Source organism: Sceloporus occidentalis, unplaced genomic scaffold (assembly GCF_023333645.1).
Source record: "Sceloporus occidentalis isolate IW3139 unplaced genomic scaffold, rSceOcc1.0.p SCAF_6, whole genome shotgun sequence".
In the NCBI taxonomy this organism is placed as follows: domain Eukaryota; kingdom Metazoa; phylum Chordata; class Lepidosauria; order Squamata; family Phrynosomatidae; genus Sceloporus; species Sceloporus occidentalis.
Window position 1 is genome coordinate 69,168,416 of NW_028316986.1, and position 20,709 is coordinate 69,189,124.

Sequence of the window (20,709 nt, forward strand, 5' to 3'; positions counted from 1 at the left end):
ATCCCACGAATTTCACAGGGTTTTCTTAGGAAAGTAATACTCAGATGTGGTTTCGCCGGTTCTTTCCTCTGAAGTATGGCCTACAGCACCTGGTATTCATTGGCAGTCTCCCACCCAACTACTAACCAGAGCTGACCCTGCTTAGCTTCCAAGATCAAACAGGATCTGTGGCCTTAAGGGTATTTAGGGAGAAAGATACAGCTGCAATATGTCTTAAACTAGTTCATTAAGAGATTGACACATGATCCTTCTTACCAAATTATCAGGCCACAAGATTTCCAGAATTCTTTGATTAAAACAGTAAATGTACCAGGCATTAAATGTTCACAATAATAGCGCTGTACCATTATTCCAGAGATGTGGTGGCTTAGTGGTTAAGACACCAATTCTACCGATCAGAAGATCGGCACTTTGAGGCCTGAATGCTGCATGATGGGGTGAGCTCCTGTCACTAGTCCCAGCTTTTGCCAACCTAGCAGTTCGAAAGCATGCAAAAGCAAGTAGATAAATAGGTACCACTTTGGTGGGAAGGTAACAGCGTTCGGTGCAGTCATGCTGGCCACATGACCTCTGGAGTAGTCTTCGGACAATGCTGGCTTTTCGGCTTAGTAACGGAGATGAGCACTGGCCCTTCAGTCAATTATGACTAACATTTATGTCAAGGGACGACCTTTACCTTTACTATTATTCCATCTGTTGGTTCTGTATTTATTGAAAGCATGCCTATGCTACAGTATTTCTAAGGCTATTTCACAATCGATGACAAAACTTTGGGAATGGGCAGGAGATTCTCAGCAGTTCCCAACTCACAAAATTGCAGTTCCCAGGGTTTGTTGGATGACGTCTATCCCAGTTTAGCCAGTTTTAAATCAGGCTAAATTTGTACTGTGGCTGTACTCTTTCATATCTTTCACTAATTGTTTATTATGGGATCCAAAGTATTTCAAAAACATGTATGAGAATACCAAGCCTTACAGACAAGATAATGAAGATTAGGAGTGTTGCCAAAACATTTCATTTCATTCTAATGCCACCAGTAGGAAACATTTCAAAAATGTGCATTTCCTGTGGTTTCCCAACAGAGCTAAACAAACACTCCTATGACTTTCACACATGGTGATGTAACCTGTGTACCTTTTGGATTTCTGATATCAGATTTCCCCAGCCTCCCCCTCCCTCCTGTCTTGGATTGCTACTTCCATCATCCCTAGGCACAACAGCCTTGCTGGGTGAGGATCGTGGTAATGTAGCCCAACACATCTGGAAAGCACAGAGTTGGGGAAATTTTGTAAATGAAATTGCCCTTAAAAATAACTACAGTCTTCTCCTAGTACCCATATGGTCAGGAGGAGGAGGGGGCCACCTCTATGAATACCCTTTCATACCATCTTAACTGAGAACAACAACCACAGCATATTGAAATGCAAGGCTATGACTAACACTATCATTTTTTTTCCTTTCTTTCTCCTGCATTATTTTTAACACCTTTGCCTGATGAAGAAGCCAGTGGCGATTCGAAAGCTTACAACATGTACATTTTGGTTGACTCAATAAAGGTATCACTGTTATGTGGATTTTGAATGATTCTGTACAGTCTTGCTGGTTATAGTTCACGTGGATAGTACCAATTACAGAAATGTACTGATTATATAAAAATAAAATCATCCATATTACATAATAAAACTATTTTCAACACAAAGTATGCTGTCTATGTCAACGTCTAACAGCTAGAAGACCGGAGAGCTTTCAGCCTTCTAATTTATACCCTGCAAAAACAAATGAACATTAAATTATATGGTTAAAAGGCTGAAGTGAAATAAATTACTACACCACGGCAGGAAATCATGCAATCTCCAGAGGTTGTTGGATTGGAATTATGAGCATGCCTCAAAGCTGGTTATGAGACTTGCATTCAACAGCATCTGGAAGGTTACATGATTCTCACTCACATCAGTCACAGTTAAACCATTTTAAGAGGAATAGCCCTTTGACTATCTATTTCTAAATATACTTATTCAATATGATTAAAATCTGTTAAAACTTGATAGATCTAAGAGAGCCCACAGACAAGAGGCAAGAAGCAAGCAACAAGCCCTCTCCCAGCCCTTTTCAAGCAAGAGATAGCACCTTGTACGACCCACAATGCCACAGCCCCTTTCCTCTCCAGATTGGATGGACTAAGCAGGACTTAAGATCCCGACCAGCCCCAGTGCCATAGATCATGAGGAAAGATCAGAGCAAAACACTCTTTATGAACATTTAGCCCTGGTGGAACATAAGGGGTCACTTTCTCTACCATCAGGTCCCTAACACATTCCTTTTCCTGACAGGAAGACTGCTCAGAGAATAAGAAACCAACATTAGCCTCATCTTGTCTAAAAGAAGGAGCTGAACGACAGCTGTACCACAAAGTTTCCAGACTTTTCAGTGCCAGCAAACTTCCAGCCTTCAGCCTAAACCTGATAATAATCTCAGTTAGAACAGACCTACTGCATCCATGGGAAACTGATAAACAAATACTTATGTAAATTTCACTGATTGATTGGATCTACTGTATTTAGGACTGATTACTGGGTTTAATCCTTAGTTGTACTTCGTAGACTTCTTTATCTTGACGTCTGATATAAAACAAAATATTGCAGCTAATACAAGCCCCACCCCCATACAAACATTTTTTTTCAATTCTGAAGAATTAACAAGATGTTTATGAACTATGACACACTGAAAACTAAATACTGTTTTTAAAAATAACCTTAAGGTAAAAACTAGTGTTTTTAAGATACAAAACTCCAATGTATCAACTTTGTTCCATCCCAAGTCCTGTTTTGACTGGCCATATAGTTTAGAATCGATTGTCCTAAATCAGGGGTGAGAATCATGCAGCCCACCAACTGTTATTCGACTACAACTCCCAGTAGCTTTATGCTGCACAGCCAATAATGAGGAATGGTGGGAGCTGCAGTCCATCCACATCTGAAAAGCCACCCGACCCCCACATGGGTCTATATCCAAGTGCTATTCCCAAGTATAGTAATCCTATTGAATCAATTGCTGTATAGTTAATCAACACTTAACATAAATCTCATTGATTTAAGGAGTCGACTCTAGTTGCGACTCACAACTGGATATATATATTGTTGTCGAAGGCTTTCATGGCCGGCATCCATAGTTTTTTGTGGGATTTTCAGGCTATGTGGCCATGTTCTAGCAGAGTTTCTTTCTGACGTTTTGCCAGCATCTGTGGCTGGCATCTTCAGAGAATGCCAGCCACAGATCTCTGAAGATGCCAGCCACAGATGCTGGCGAAACATCAGAAAGAAACTCTGCTAGAACATGGCCACATAGCCTGAAAAACCCACAAAAAACTATATAGATTGTTGTTGTTTTTTACCTCCAAAGCTCTTATTACATTTCAAACACAACATGTATTATTCATGCACTATAAATGATTAAATAACTGTGGGAAAGGAAAAAATGTTTTGAGGGAGAGAGAAGCAATTCTTCAAACTAATCTAGGACTGAAAGATATAGCCGTGTTAGTCTGTAGAATCAATATGTAGAGAGATCTTGTAGCACATTTGAGACTAACTGAAATAAAAAGTTGGCAGCATGAGCTTTCGTAGACTTCAGCTCATGCTGCCAACTTCTTTCTTGTAGTTAGCCCCCAAAATGCTACAACATCTCTCTACATACTAATCTAGGATTGGTATTTCAACCTCTTAAAAAAAAGTTTTTTTTTAAAAAGGTAATGTTCTTGTTTTTTTCTAACCTACAAAGCAAGTCTAAATGTAACTGTTCCAGTCCAATTTCTGATCATTAATAGCTTCATCAGTATTTTATTAAGGCACTTAAAGGAATAATCTCCTTAAAAGGTTCAAAAATGTGCCGGCATGCAAGTGTACCTCATTCTCATTTTAATGCATTGTAATGGTCTTCTCCCTACTAACTACACAAAGGCTGCCTACAGCATCAGCGCCTAAATTTCATACAGATGTGAGCTTCTCCATCTTGAATATCAATATTTCACAATTCACCAATTTCTCCCCAAAAGCTGGTGAATACAGATGTGGAGCAGTCAGTCTTCTTTGTTCCCAACTTTATACAGCATTACAAAGTAAATGCTAGCACTCCCTTTACCTTTTGCAGATTCCAGCAGGATCGAATAGATATGCTGACGAGCAGGGCAGAAGATAAGCGCCTGACCAGGAAGCTCTGTATCATGTTCATCTTCCAATGTGTTGCTGCATTCAACCTCTCCACCACTCAGGACATTGTACACCATGTAGCTTTCAGCTCTCACATGCTGTTCTTTTGCTATCTGTTCTCGGGTGAACAAAAGATATTATTTGTTTGCTTTGTAGTCATTTTGCCATGTCTAGTCATTTTATACTTTATAGATCTGCAAGTCCAATGGGGATTTAAAAAGAGAAGGACAAATTATCCCAAAACAAAGAACTTTAAGCAATAAAGGGAATGATAATCAAACAAGATGTGTATATCATACACGTGTGTCTATAGAATAGCCGAGGTATAACAGCTGGTGGAGCAGCTGGTAATTTTAGATGCTGGAGTTAATAGTCTTGCAAGGGCCCCTTTAGATAAATGCACTGCTAAAGTTCAGAAGTATACAATTAACATATTTGCTTCCCTTTCTTTTGCTTACCCACTATTCTTTTGCATTCTCAATATGTCAGACAAAAAAAACCAAACCAAACCCATTGTTTACTAACTCCAATTAAAAAACAAAAGACTGGAGCATGTTGTGATGACCAGCATCAGTCCAATGGAGCCTGGCATTTCCATGCTGGTCTACATGCTGACACCAAATCTGTTTGTTACTGCCCCACATCAGCTGCTGTTCTTTGGCTCTGTGCTGCCCTGGCCTTTGGCCCCTAGGGGTCCAGCCTCACTTGCACCATGACCACCAAGTCAATTTTAAATATTATGAAGAGGAACATGTAGAGCTGAGTTACCTGAACAATCTCCTCATCTAAGCACAGAGACCCATCTTGTTTGAGAGAGGATCCTGAATGATGTGAAAAGTCACAAGGGAGCCATGGAGACATCTGCCCTGGTAGGAGGTAAGACTCTATTCCTTTGCAAAATATAGTCTTGTCTAATCCCGAAGGCAACTTCTCTGCCAAAGCAACCAAACTTTCATACGAACGTGGAAGAACTGAAATATAATCTGCCACAGCTAGAATCATGCTAGCCTTTTTATCAGAGCCTTGGCTTTTTGCACAATACGAAGCAACACACTGATTCCGAAAATGTTCCATGGCCCTCTCTGGAACGATATCTGTGCCGAGGAGGCAAGCCAAAAGGGGAAGCTCAGTTACTTGCAGGCCTAACCTGCTGCAGAGTTTCTGCCTTGAGTACATGACTGTTTCCATCTCATCCAAGTGGAGCTTATTAATGGAAAAATATGGAGATGTGTCATAAATCAGGTAGTCTGTGTCTTCTCCAAGAATTCCCATGCAATTGTTCTGCAGTCCATAAGATGCCACTTCATAGTCTGCCTCTTGCAGTGAACATATTATCTCTTGACCAAGGGTCTTCAAGGCAAAGCGTGTAAAAGTAGCCAACCCAGATGGAATAAAGAACATGCCTCTCCCAGGTTGTTGCTTATTGGTCTTGATAATCTGAAAGATTCTGGCAATTTCTTTGTTATTTTTCAATCTTCGTTTGACCCATTCATGTCGTTTTTTCTGCTCCACCACCCCATCAAAGTAGAATACCAGTTTGATACCAGCTGCTATGAAGACACTTACAAAACCATTCAAACTGGAAATATATTCACGCCACTGGCCACCACAGACCCATGACTCTGGTGTGTACCACTGCCGAAGACAAGACATAGCATCTACCACAAGAACAGGGTTAGAACCAGGATATCTGCTGCGGTGGTTTTCTGCCATTTCTTTCAGGTTTACTACTGTACACACCTCTGGGCAGGCGTTGGTCACAAACCAGTGCAAGCCTCTAACACCCATACTTGAGATATATGTAAAATTCTATTAGCAGCAATCTAAAAAAAAGAAAAGAGGAAACTCATAACACAAGCTATTCTGAGGACTAATGTAAGGCAGGCATGACATCAAGAGACAAAGAGCTCATATACACTCATGCATATGTCAACTTCATGTATAAGTTGAGGGCAGGTTTTAGGCCCAAAATTATGGAATTTGCTATGACCCATGGATAAATCAAGGGTGAAATTTAGGGGTATGTAAAAGAAGGATGTAAAGAATCAAACAATTTTCAGCCTTTACATTTAATTTGATAATTTTGCCTGATTTTAGCCCAGATCCAGGAAAATTGGGAAAACATAAACAAATGTCTTATTCAGAACCTTCAAGCCCAATTCCCCATCACAGGAATAACTGAATAAATGATGGAACTATTCTTCCATGTGGAAATTGATCAGAGATGATTTAAAGCAGAGGATGGGGGGGGGGGAGATTAAGGTAGGTTGATCAGTGCAATGAAGTGAAGGGATTCTGGGAGTGTTTTAATAGGAAGGGAAAGGATGGTGAAGGAGTCTGTGGGTAGCTAACTGGCTGGCTAGGAGGACCTGAGGGTGGGAGATAAGGATTAGGGTATGTGTGTGCATGTCTTTGTTTGTTGGAGAGCAAGCAAAATTTGAGGTGAATTTGCAAACAGTATGGCAATAATGGGAGGAGGCCATGAAGCCGGTTAAAACAGTGTGTGTGTGTGTGTGTGTGTGTGTGTGTGTGTGTGTGAAGGAAGGTGTTGAAAGTTAAGCAGGAATGGTGTTGGTGGAGACCTGTATCAGAGACTTGGAATGGGAGCTCTCAGAGCGGCTTACAATTATTATTATTATTTTTAACTAGACGGTTCCCTGCCCTCAGGCTTACATCTAAAAAAGACACAACACAAAAGGAGAAGGGAATGGTGGTGGGGAAGGGAACAGGTCCAGCAAAGAAAGAGCATGCCTTAAACCGGGAAGAGTTTTCTGGCTTGCTTTTGGACAAGCCACTCCTTCAACCCTCCCTTCCACCATGGCTGATCTGGGGCAATCACTCTGGGTGGTTTCTTAGGGACTTCTGGGGCGCCTATGCTACTGAGGTGTGGTTGAAGGAGTGGATTGTCCAAAAGCAACCCAGAAAACTCCTCCTCGTTTGAAGCGTATTTTTGGCAGACTTGGCTTCGTGATTCTTTCTTTCCCCAGTTGGGTGGGGTGACCTCAACCCCTATTTTAATACTGATCCATGGATAAGTCAACCCAGGTTTTTAACGTTATTTTTTAGACTTACATTTCTTGATTTATAGTTGATTATATACAGTATGACTTAGGGTTTTCATGAAGTATTCTGCTACACGGAAAGCATATAGTTAAATATTTGAAAATATTTCTCCATATTTAAAGGCCTTCCTACTTCCTATACTATCAGATTTTTGCACATCAGGGATCACAGAGTTTGTGCTATGGAAGAAGGTAAAACTAACTCTCCCTTTTAAAAGAAAAGGATTATTGAATCATATGAACACTATGCAGTTCACCCTCCACATCCACAGATTCCTTATTCACAGGTTCAACCATCCCCAGTTTGAAAATATTTTAAAAATATATATAAATTCCAAAAAGCAAATCTTGATTTTTCCATTTTATATAAGGTACACCATTTTAGTATGCCATTGTATTTAATAGGACTTGAACATCCTTGGATTTTGATATCCATAGAGGGTCCTGGAACCAAATCCCAGTGCATCCTAAGGATCCACTGTATATTAAACCTGGGATTAATGATGCCATATTGATGCCACCTCATTGGAATACAATCACCTGAATGCCCAGTTAGCTATGTGGAAGATGATGAGAATTGCAGTATAACATACTTTCAAAGTATCAGGATGGTGAAAGCTGCCATACTGCAAAGAGGCATGGGGCTGTATGAGCTGTTCTACATAGTTTATGATATAATCAAACAAAGAGTGGCATAATTCCTCCATGACATAATCAAATGATGTGTGATGGCAAAATTGGACCTCTAGGTGACAGGCTAAATTTCAGCCAGCCAGCCAACCTTCCCATCTGGCCTGCAAATAGCCACGAGTGGGACACTACTCTTCCGTAAAGTTCTGCCTCTGGGAAATGAGTGGGAGGATGGCTTTCAACAGAGTTGATGCCCTGAGGACTGCTCCTCAAAATGGAGACACTTTGATTTAATTGTCTCTAATCTTTCCCAGTCTGGAAGGTAAAGCTAGCTCCCTATTGAGCCTCCTCCTCAAGGAGCACCAGACCAAGTTGACTGCTTAGTTCTGGTCAAAAGGAGCATTTAAAGATGCTAGCTTTCTTAAAACTGAGGAAGACAGTGACATACCTATGTTATTGGCTACAACAATCTTATTTTTACATGCTTTATTTTACTTAAACTGTGTCCAAACAGTCTTGAAAGCTTTGAAGGTACTCCAGCCTGGAAAGGGAAGTCAGAAGAGACTTCTCTCTCTTTCTCTATTTGTTGCATGGGGTGGCTGAGAAGAATTTTGAGTCATCTGAATGGTATTCGATGAAACTTGGGAAAGTTGTTCTTGCTGCTGCTAGAAAAATACAGCAAACAGCCTCCTCCTTCTCCTCCTCAATGCTAGATCAGGGTTCATTTCACAGTGACACTGAGGGAAAAAAACACTGCATGGGAAAAGGAAAGATAGACAACAATGGTACAATGAGTAGTTCCACTAGTAAAGGATTGATCTACCCATACACTCTAACTGTCCTGATTTTGCCAGGAATATATTTGATTAATTTTCTGATGTCCCATGTTTTTAGCTGCTTATAAAATGCCCCCGTTTGTTCTCCTCCCTCATTCCCCTTTGTCCTCAGCTTACTTCAAGAGTTGCAAACTGAGATCAAAGGGTAAAGGTTATTTGCACTCAATTGCCTCAGTAGAGGAGAGGAGAGAGGGTGGGGCAGAATCTTGTGCTTCCCAGTTAGATCAAGCAAAAGCAAACTGCTCCAGCATCTTGTAGCTTCTTCCTCTTTCATGACTTTTACCACCCTGATGTTGCTGGGTCACACATGTTCTAGTTTTCATCTGTGAAATATTTGAGGGGTAAGTCTTTCATAGGGTGTAGTGGATACAGAACTAGACTTGGGAATGGCTAGGTTGGTTTAGGCTACCTAAAATAGAAAATAGAAAGAAGGAACTCAAATATTACCAAACAATGCAGGCTGGAGTGTTCTGTAAGTTAGTCCAAAAATAAATTTCTTAAGTTCTTGTAAAGACAACTATAGTAGTTCTAGGCACCAAGGGAGGGCAGGATACTTGCGTTTCTTGGACAGCAGCCCTTAAAGCTGCATGGGAGACTGCTTTCAAAACTGATTAGACTATTGGAAAACAGACTGTGATAGGCCATTGGATTCTGTTTTTCATGTAAGGAGTTGAAAATCCTACTGAGGATTGACAACACTAAATTAGCTTTTGAACTTTGGGCTATGGATTTATTTATCATATCTATATCTTGTTCTTCCTCCCCACTTTACCCTGGCCATTAGATGAAATCAGAAAACCATATCCAAACTATAAAATCTGTCTCTTTGTCTTTCCCTTCTATTGTCATATATAATCCCAGCTTCCAATCCTTTTCACGCTGTATAAACAAGCCACAATCTACCATGAGCTTTTCCTCCCCAAATACCACTGATTGAAGAATATAGCTTTCAGAAATGGGTTCTAGTCCTCACAAGCATGTACCATAATAATCACCTCTATCACAATTCAAATTTTTGACTTCTAGAGGCACAGAAGAAGATCCTGACATGGCTTCAGTACATGGCATGATCAGGCAAATATCAGGCAAATATCAGGAGCCCAGAGGGTTCATCTCATCTGACACAAGTGTTCACTTAAAATAAATAAATAAATATAGGTTGAGTATCTCTTATCCAGAATTCAGAAATCAAAAATACTCCAAAATTGAAATTACCACATATATTACATACATACCAATATAACTTAATGGTATTTTAAGACAGTCCGCTAGGTAATATAAGAATTCCAAACTGTAATGATGCAAGGCTTTCTTTACCTTGTTTTACATTAGTGAACATGATTTTTTCCCCATTTTAATACAAACAATTAACAAATTCACTACACCTTTTAATTGGGTTGCTGTTAACCTTTCACACTGCTGATTTCGCATATTTTGAATAACAAATTCTCTCCAAGGTGTTACATTTGGTATGCTCTATTCCCAAAAGGTGATAAAGCATTGTTAACTTCAAAAGCTGCATGCAGGTTTACTTCCTAGCTTTACATTTAAAAAATCCCTGTCCTTCATAAGTAAGTTACAAGTTCCTTTGCATTGTACAGTAGGCCTTGATATCTGCTGGGGTTTGATTCCAGGATCCTCTGTGGATACCAAAATTCCCAAGGATGCTCAAGTCCCATTAAATACAATGGCATAGTAAAATGATGTCCCTTACATAAAATGGCAAAATCAAGGTTTGCTTTTTGGAATTTGTATTTTTTTAATACTTTCAAGCTGAATCAGTGGACACATTGTAAATCGCTTAGGGAGTGCGAGTTCACTGATAAGCAGTATAGAAACATACTTGCTATTGCTATAAAGAATCTTTGTATACGGACAGCCAACTGTAATGGACTAAAGGGGAAGAGCTTAATAGGAATCTAGAACTAACATGAAACTGTGGTTTTTTCCTCAAAGAGGATATTGAATCAAATTTCTATGTGAATGAGTTCTTTTCCAGTTATATGATCACCCCCCTCCCTTTTACATTTCTAGGATTGGACACAACACACTTAACTAATTGCAGAATTAATGTGTGCAAAAGTTTTTTTAAGCATTTCAATATAATATTCTGTAAGGATTTCAACCTTACAAACTGTTGCAAATACAAACAAGACATTGTCCACTGATTCAGCTCATCACCAGTAAAAATATGCCACACCCTTCCAGTAGGGGTTGGACCCAGGGTCAATTTTGTGTCCTGGAGCCCTCATGGATTGCCAAAATGGAGTGCCCTCCCAAAATAACAATAACAAAACCAGAAGTGGGTAAAAATCCACTTCGGGTGTGTAAAACAGGCTCCTGCTACCTGCATAAGATACGAATGCCACTCCTGGATGCTTCAAAGGAAGGCAATAAAGTGATGGGCAATACAAAAGAAAGCAATACAGTGTTGTGTTTATTTTATGATCAGGAAAAAGGTAGTTTGGGAAATCTAGAGAGGTCAAGGACCACAAAAACATGCATCCCCAGCTCCACACTTTGCCCATCCCTCCCTTGCAGGAACTATACTGGCATAAAATAGTGAAACGTCTGTTTTTCTGAAGGGCCCTGGTTTTAATGTCCAGCTGTCTACTACCAAGTTATTACTATATTCCTAGGCCTGCTCTGGTATCACCTCAATAGAACTCCTTGTCCAGGGACGCTCATCTGACCAGCTTCTGGTTCGTAGAAAGATGATCAAGACCTTCCCACCTGGAAATGCATTTATTGCATTCAGGATGGATCTGTACAATTTAGATTTCTACAGGTTGTCTTGAATGACTGAGACCAGTTTTATGCACATTTTTCTAAGCACCCCCCTCCCCCGGACACTTTGGGATTTACTTCTAAGAAAATATTCATGACCATACTATACATTTGTTTTATTAACTGCTGGTATTTTGACCAGTTTGTCATTGTATGGTTTTATATTCAACTGCAAGTCAGTATAAAAGCATTGCTTTTGTATGTGGTTACTTTAGTAAGTAACATGGAAAACAAAATATTTCTAATTTGTACAGATGTTCCTAAAATGTGATTCTTTTATATGAACAACATGGGCAATTTTACATTACTGAGCACCTTTAAATACTCGATTATTTATCCAGTGAGTCAACAAATGACCCAGAATAAAGTGTGTTGGTTGTTGTTCATTGCCATCAGATCTAGCTTGACTTAGACTGACTCTATGAATGAGAGACCTCCAAATCCTGCTTAGGTCTCAAAGACTCAAGAGCCGTGGCTTCCTTGATTGAGTCTATCCATCTGGAACATGGTCTTCTTTCTTTCCTACTGCCTTCTACTTTACCAAGTATTATTATCTTTTCTAGTAAGCAATGACTTCTCATGATATGGCCAAAGTACAACAGTCTCAGTTTAGTCACCTTGGCTTCTAGGAAGAGTTCAGGCTTGATTTTCTCTAGGATTAATTCATTTCTTTTTAGCAGTCCATGGCACCACATTTCAAATGAGTTTATAGTCAGCCCTCCCCATTTGCGGGTTTAACTTTTGCAGATTTGATTATTCACAGATTATTTGCTTCCACATTTGCTGCTGCCCTGTGCCATTTTAAATAGTGATTGCACACTTTGTGAGACTGAGAGACTGCGAATGAGGCTTGTAAGTCCCCATTAAAAATTACATATGGCAGCAATGGAAGTGGTGGTAAGTCATGTCAGACACCCACTTCTGCATTGCAAAGGAACCCAGCTTCCCTAAGGCATCCAGGGTGTGGAATCTGCAGATTGTATTTTTGTGTGTGTGTATGTGTATGTGCATGTGTTAAATATGGTCTGGGAGGCTAGAGATTTCCCACTTTTGTGTGGGTCTTGCATCCCTAACCCCAGGGAATGTGAAGGACTGACTGTATTTTCTTCCAATAGGCTTTCTTCAATGTACAGCTTTCATAATCTTGCATAGTCATGGGAAATATGATGGCATGGACTATCTTAACTTTAGCTTGCTGTTGTTGTGTGCCTTCAAGTCATTTCTGACTTATGGTGACCCAAGACAAACCTGTCATAGAGTTTTCTTAAGTTTAGTATACAATTATACAACTTTATGCTTCAGGAGCTTGTCTTGTTCCTTCAGAACTAGCCTTCAAAGTCCTAATATTCTGATTTCTTGACTGCAGTCTCCATTCTCATTAATGACTGGGCCAAGATATGGAAAATCTTGAACTACTGTATTTTAATGTCTTCATTTTCTGCTTTATAGTTATGTAAGTAATCTGCGGTCATTATTTTTGTTTTCTTCATGTTCAACTATAAACCAGCTTTTATACTTTCTTCTTTGACTTTCTTAAGTAATCATTCCTATCCTTAGCTATTTTCTGCTAATAGCATGGTGTCATCTGCTAATCTTAAATTGTTGCTGTTCCTTCCTTCAATTTTCACATCTCCCTCCTCAAAGTATAATCCTGCATTAAGTATGACATTTTGGTGTACAAGACAGACACACAGAGTGATAAAATACAGTCTTGCCTGACTCCCTTGCCAACTGGAAACCACTCAGTTCCTTTAGATTCTGTTCTGATCACAGCTTCTTGTCCTAAGTACAGGTTACACATTAGGATAATCAAATGTTGTGGCATATCTGTCTCTTTAACAGTGATCCAAATTTTTGCATGATCTACACAAAGGCCTTGCTATACTCTATAAAGCTCAGGCTGATTCTCTTCTGAAATTCTTTGGTGGACTTCATTATCAATGTATGTTTGCAATATGATCTCTAGTGCCTCTTTACTCCCTGAAGGCAGCTTGGCTATCTGGCATTTCTCACACCATATAAGATAAAGGCCTTTGTTATGGAGTTTTGAGCATCACTTTGGTCAAAATGGGTAGAAGTTATTGTCAGACTCTCACATTAGATCTGCAGACCAATGGTGAATTCTTCATATCCTGAGCAAAACAGGAGTCTGAAATTATTTGCTGATAGACAATTTTTTCTGAGTTTCTAGAATTGTTTGAGTCCTGGTTATTGCCATGTTTGCAAAGGAACACAGCCTCCTTGGCCATTTCTTGGGGCAGATAGCTTTCTGCACTTACAGCACAGATGTTATCATCTTTCCAACATGTACAACACTGATCAATAGATCTCACTAAATCAACAGATTTACTATACTGATTTAAAACGACTGTCATCAAACAGGAACATCTACAAAGCTGCTTAGATAATGATAAGTGACAAGCAAAAGATTTTATTCAGACAGCAGCATAGCACAAAAATTATTTTTAGCCCCAAGTTGGACAACTGTGGACCTCTAAAATATTTTGGGCCTGAAACTCCCATCAGCCTTAAAAATCAGGGGCAATGGTGGTGAGAGATTATAGGAAGTGCAGTTCACAACATCTGCAGGGTCACAGGATCCTCCCTGCTTTAGCCCTAAGCAAAAACGATTCCCAACCTTAACCTAAAATCTATAAACCACAATATTAAGAATGTTCTTCACACCAAGTACTGTGAGGATGAATGGCATTTAGCATTTACATTTCTATACCGCTTAATGAACTCAGCACTCTCTAAGTAATTTACATTGTGAAAGCCAATTGCCCTCCACAAGCTGGGTATACATTTTATTAACCTACAAAAGAATGGAAGACTAAGGTGCGTTACAGACCGCCGAAAAGCGGCAGCCTGTACCCGCCCCTTTCCCCGGGGTATCGGGGCCTCAGTGGCCAGAACAGCAGCCACTGAGGCCCCGATCCGCCGCTTTCCAGGCCGCGGGGAAGCGGCAAAAGGCTGCTTCCCCGCAGCCTGGAAAGGGGTGTCCTTGGGGCTTCAAATCCCAAGGACACCCCGTGGCGGCGGGGAGGAGGAGAAAGGGGCCGCTTGGCCCCTTTCTCCCTTGCGTTGCTGGGCGCAGCTGTCTGAAGGCTGCGCCCAGCGACACAAACCAGCGACGCAAACCAGGAAGGAGCTCCGAAACGGAGCTCCTTCCTGCTCCACACAAAGGGCGCACTAAGCGCCCTCGCGCGGAGCGACGATGTCACGTCCACGCCACCCCGTATAGAGGCGGCATGGTCGTGACGTCGTCATGGCGGCTCCCATGTAGATGGGGCGCCGCCATTTTGTACGGACTCAGTCCGTATTAGGGTTAGGGGGGTGCGGAAGCACCGCACCTTCCTAACCCTAGTACGGACTGACTCCGTACTAAAAGGCCTGTCTGTAACAGGCCTAAGTCAACCTTAGAGCCCTGGGATCCAACTCATAACCTTGTGGCTGCAGTACCAGTATTTAACCACAGTGCCACCACTGTGCCACCAGGAATGAGATAAGAATTATTATGTAGGTCTGCCAGCTGTTTTATGATCTTGACTTCCCTTATCCTTGGCAGATATTACCTGCGTATGTTACTACATGGTAAAGTTTATATCCATTGAAAAAACTACACATGCCAATTTCTGCTGATCAAACTGTTGCTAAAGAACAAAGGATGAACCACTTTCTCCCTCTGGAGCAACTCCTAATTCTGAATGTTAAAATTTCTATACAAGCTAATACTGTTGATATGTCTCAAGCCAACACTTTGAACACAATGCTCAAAAACATACAGTGGATAGATTCAGCGAGTGAACCTTTTAAATTGCAAGAGGGTGACTATACAGCAGCCTGTATATCAGGAGTTGGGGACTTTGGGACCTCAAGATGTTTTGATTTATAGTTTCCATCAACCATGCCCAGCATGGCCTATGCTAAGGAACTGTTGGAGTGGTAGTCCAAATTATTAGAAGAACTATAGATATCCTATCCTTGTTGTATATGCAACCTGATCCCAATTTATTTTCTCCTTAATGAAGCAGGGTTGAAGTGTTCATCGGTAGCTCAGGGACAAGCTGGAGGCACTACTACTGGCCTACCTTTAAATAGCTCAAAGCAGTTAACTTACTGGTAGTTTACTTAACAACAGTTCTGACTATGAAGCTGTGGATGGCAGAGATTTTCATGGGATGGGAGGTATTATTTATTTATTTATTATTTATCTTCCACCTTTCTCCTACCTCTGTGCCTCAAAGTGGCTTACAAAGTCAACATACAGCTGAAAGTACACATCATACAGAAGTTAAAATATTACTATCAACAAAATTTAAAGCAATTAAAAGAAAAACAACAACTGTAAACAGCAGATTAGGTTATTAAAGGCCCTTTTCCCATGATCCATCAGCGCTGAAAATCTTGGCTCTTGCCAAAACAAAAAATGTCTTCATCTGAAGGATAGCAAGGGCACTAGTCTAGCATCTCTAGGAAAGGAGTTCTACAGCATTGGACCAAGTATTCTATTTTCCCATGTTCCCATGTGAAGGTGGTTAAACAGAAAGACAGGCCTTCTCAAAAGATCTAAAAACATAGACAGGCTCACATGTTGAGATACAGTCTGCCAGACAGCCTGGCCCTAAGCCATACAGGGCTTCACAAATCATAACCTGTACTTTGAATTCTACCCAGAAACAGATGTAACTCAGAAATGGCTAGTGGAGTTGTTGCAGGAGAGGAGCTGTGTGCCAGCACTAGTTAACAATCTGTCTGCAGCTCTTTGGATCAACTGAAGCTTCTACGCACTCATCAGAGGCAGCCGCCCATAGAGCCCATTATAGTAATCCATATGGTATGTAACTAAGGCATGTGTCACTGTGGCCACATTTTTTACTTGTGAAAAATGTATAGGGGAGGAATTCACACTTAATGTCACAACTCTCCCTGGGCTGCATACAACTGTCCCTAGGGGCCACGGCTTGTTCCTATTCTGTACTCCACAATAGTTAAAGACCTTAGTGACAGCTGTCTGCAAGTATGAAAAGGAGGAAGAGTGGGGGAGAAAAAAAGGAATATGGCAGCACCTTTAAGACTAACTATTTTTTTTACTTTAGCATGAGCTTTTGTGGATATAAACCACCTCTTTGGATGCAATACATAGTGATACTAAAGCCTCAGGTATAAAGCATATTTATACAATTGTGGTAGTGGGACAGAATGTAATCAGAGCCAGATCTGTGGATAAGGTAACAGAATTATCTTAGGATGTGTGAAAAAACACATTCCTGAAGGGTGTTTAGAAGCTAAGGGTTGCCACTAAAAAGCAGAACTTGGCCATCTCTAATATAAGAACTTTTATGCACCTTTCTATGGAAAAAGCTCTATGTTAGAGATAAATTGGTGTATGCACATCACTTTTAGCATGCAAACTAATTCAGCATGCAAAGTAATTATGCACATTATATTCATGTACTAGTTGAAAAAATAAAAGATAGTGACTTGAAAATGTGTGCGTGGTAAGTGTATGGGCTGAGCTATAGACTTATATCTCCCTGGTTTAGCCTGAACACTTTATCCTAGCCTTATAAATAAGCCCACAAAAGATACTAGCTAGAAAACAATCCATTAGCTGACTGGAAGAAGAGAGACAGATATCTAGATCTTGAAAAAATCACTTTCTGGAGTGTGATTCCCAGAATCTCTGAGCTAGCATGACCAGTTTACAAAGTCCAAAGAGGTAACTTCTCCAAGCACTACAGAACTCAAACCTTTTCTCCTAGCGTTGTGTTTCTATACTACAGGACTGAGCAGCTTAATGGTCCCCTGCTTATGTTATTGAAACTCTTACTGTCCCTCATCACTGGCTGTGCTGGCTAGGAGAGATGCAAGTTAAGAGTCCAGCAACATCTGGATAGCTACAAGTTGCTGATCGCTGCTATAATGCTTGGAGAGAATGGCACTTCCCTCCTCTGGCAGTTTCCTTGGTTTTTATGATAGGTGCACAGGAGGAATGGAGCCTTCACTCCCTTGCCAGGCTGCTTACTTGCCCGCGTGCAATTCCTTGCCACCAAAGACTACCTTCTGTCCAATAATCCCCACAGCTTCTCAAGTCTGCAGTCTAGAAGCAAAACAAATCTTATCAGAGGTGTCATTATTCTTCTCTATTAGTGTGTTGTAGCAGTTTGGGTGTTAGATTGCGATTCTGGGGACCAGCGTTCAATTCCCACTAGGTTCGCCCTACAGTCAACAGAAGTCTGAAACAACTTGAAGGCACACAACACACAAACGCTATTCATTGCCACCTCTCTAATTTAAATACTGGACTTCATTTCTTAGTAGAATAAAGAAACAGTGCATGGCATATGTGCTCTTGTCATCCCCTAGCCAGCCACAGCTAGGACTGCAAGTGGCAAGAGGAAATGCTTTCATTATGTTTAGTCTGTTTGTTTTTCCAGAGGCTTTGTCCATAATAGGTAGAAACATTATGATGGATGATGCTTGGGCATATTTCTCATAAGAACCAAAATCCCAATGGGCAGCATTACAGATCACATGAATCACACAGTGTGTTTATTCAAAGCCATAGCCATAGCCATGTTAGTCTGTAAAAACAGTATGCAAAAGGATCTTGCAGTCCTTAAGACTAACTAAAAGAAACAATCTGGTGGCACGGGCTTTGGTATCAAAGGAACTAGATTCAAATCTAGGAAAGTTCATGCTACCAGAATCTTTCTTTCAGTTAGTCTCAAAGGTGCTACAGGTTGAGTTCCCCTTATGCAGAATTGTGATATACTGTACTTCAGAAACTAAAACTTTTTTCATGGGTGGCTGAGATAGTGTCACCATTGCTTTCTGATGGTTCAGTGTACACAAACTTTGTTTCATGCACAAAATTATTTAAAATATTGGATACAATTACGTTCAGGCTATGTGTAGAGAGTGTATTTGAAACATAAATGGAGTTTGTGTTTAGACTTGGGTCTCATCTCCAAGATATCTCATCATGTATGTATATGCAAATACAGGTATGGTCTGCTCTTTGTGTCTATGGGGGATTCGTTCTGGACCCCACCACAGAGAAGGAAAAATGTGGGACCTTGAGTCACATGGTCTTTAATGGTGGCCATCACATGCGCACTCATTGAAAGCAATGGGGCTTGCCTTCCAGATGTTTAAATGCAGATGACAAACCTGTGAATATCAATACAGTAGTCCACTGTATGTACAAAACCCAAACACCTGTTGCCCTGAGTATTTCTGATAAGGGATGATACAAGATTCTATGTACAAGATTCTATGTATAGTGTGTTTGCCAGCTGGACAGACCAGAAATAGGCCAACAGGTTGTCCAACATACAGCACTATCAATTTCATGGCATTAAAGAGCCAAAAAGGGAGACTTTAAGGGCCGTATTGTTGTGGTTGTTAACTGCCCTCAAGTTGGCCTCAACTCATGGTGATCCTGTGGACGAGACACCTCCAAGTTTCCTTGTCCTCAACCTCCCTGCTCAGGCCCTGCTGGCCCAGGCCCACGCATCTCCTCTTCCTCTCTTTCGACTGTCTTCCACCTTTCTGAGCATCACTGCCTTTTCTAATGATTCATTTTTCCTCATGATGTGGCCAAAGTACGACGGCCTCAATTTAGTCATCCTGGCTTCCAGAGACAGTTCTGGCTTGATCTGTTCAAGGACCAGTGGCGTCACTAGGAGGGTGTGGACCACCCCAGGTGACATCCAAAGGGATGTGTGTGTGTGACACCACTGCTCCTCAAACACCTACCTTTAGGCAGAAACACGCTGTGGCATTCACCTGCTTCCCTTGGATAAGTCGAGTGTAAAACTTAGGGGCATTTCATGAAGTATGTAAAAGATGGGGCAATCTGAACAACCTTGCCAAGAAAAAACCTCCAGGATGAGTTTGCCTTAGGATTGCCATAACTTGGAAATGACTTGACGGCACACAACAACAAAGTGAACCTATCATAGGGTTTTCATGGCAGGTTTCTTCAGAGGGGGTTTGCCATTGCCAGGTTGAGAGTGTGTGACTCACCCATAGCCACTTAGTGGGTTTCCATGGCTGAGCCAGGATTTGAACCCAGGCCTCCAGAGTGGCAGTCCACACAGAGGCTGCATCCACACTTGAGAAGTAACCTGGTTTGGCACTGCTTTAAGTCTTTGTCTGGCTCAAGGCTATGGAATTCTGGGAGTTGGGGTTTGTTGTGGGGCCCTCTTGAGCCAGACAAAGGCTTAAAGAGGAGCCCCTGCCTTCTTCAAAGAGAGAAGCCAACAGCACTGACCCAGCCTTCCGCCGCTTCCTTCCCCGCCGCGCCGCCTCCGCTCTGAGTGACGGAGTCTGCGCAGAAACGTCCGGCTCCCCATCGCCTTCCATTCCCCGCCGTCCATTTGCGGGGCAGCCACTGAGGGACCTGGAGGGAAGGGCGCAAGCGCCCCTTTCCTACTAGTGCTTCAAAGGAGTCAGAGAGAGGGATGTCATATTGAGGAGGGAGGGAGGGAGCGAGCCTGTTTTCTGCTGCTCCAGAGAACAGGGCATGGATGGAGCAAGGGACTCAAACTACAGGGAAAAAGAGATCCCACCTCAACATTAGGAGGGGCTTCCTGACAGTGGAGTCTCCTTCCTTAGATGTCTTTAAACAGAGGCCGGATGGCCATCTGTCAATAGGGATGCTTTGATTGAGAGTTCCTGCATGGACTAGATGGCCCTTGATGTCTCTCCCAGCTTTTATGGTTCTGTGATACGGATCCTGGGTCTGTGGTGCTAATGCACTTTGACCCAGCCTCGCAAAATATGGGGAGGCCCTCTCACAACTCTTGCCTCTTACCATTGGCATCTGTGCTGCCTAGACTTATCAGATCTCAGCCCCTTCCCTCCATTCTTCAGTTCAAGGGGAGGAATCTCATGGTGAGAGTGCAGTCTTGAAAAGTGTATATATATGTATTTTTTTCATTATTATTTTTAAGACTTCACACTCTGTATTTGATGCTCAGTGTATCATGCTTAAAGGCGTCATCAGGACCCACCCCTGGGATAGCATCAGAAATGGCCCTTAGATCTCCATTTTTGGCCTCTGCCACTCAGGGCCTGGAAGAGTCCAAACCTGAGAGCCCTAACCTTGTCACACTGTTGGGCACAACTCACATCTCTTCTTGAAGCCATCAATCTCACCCAGTAGAAATTTGGGGATAT

At 41.4% G+C, this 20,709-nt stretch overlaps 1 protein-coding gene across 3 annotated transcripts in view; it reads right to left on the reverse strand.

Annotated features, from left to right (window-relative positions):
- The window catches only part of FAM120B (family with sequence similarity 120 member B), a 66,830-nt gene extending 46,954 nt beyond the window's left edge, over nt 1-19,876 (reverse strand). For 2 of the 3 annotated variants that reach the window (XR_016281737.1, XM_089529972.1), the window contains exons 1-3: nt 19,802-19,876; nt 4,974-6,028; nt 4,138-4,318 (exon numbers count right to left, since the gene is read on the reverse strand). Coding sequence is in view for 2 of the 3 variants with exons in the window: in XM_089529972.1 (XP_089386098.1) it covers nt 4,138-4,318; nt 4,974-5,993 (1,201 nt within the window). In the remaining variant the exon portion in view is untranslated. Of the gene's footprint in view, nt 1-4,137; nt 4,319-4,973; nt 6,029-19,554; nt 19,617-19,801 lie in introns of those variants that run through there. The other variant, XM_089529973.1, reaches the window with a different exon arrangement.
- Between the last annotated feature and the right edge of the window lie 833 nt (nt 19,877-20,709).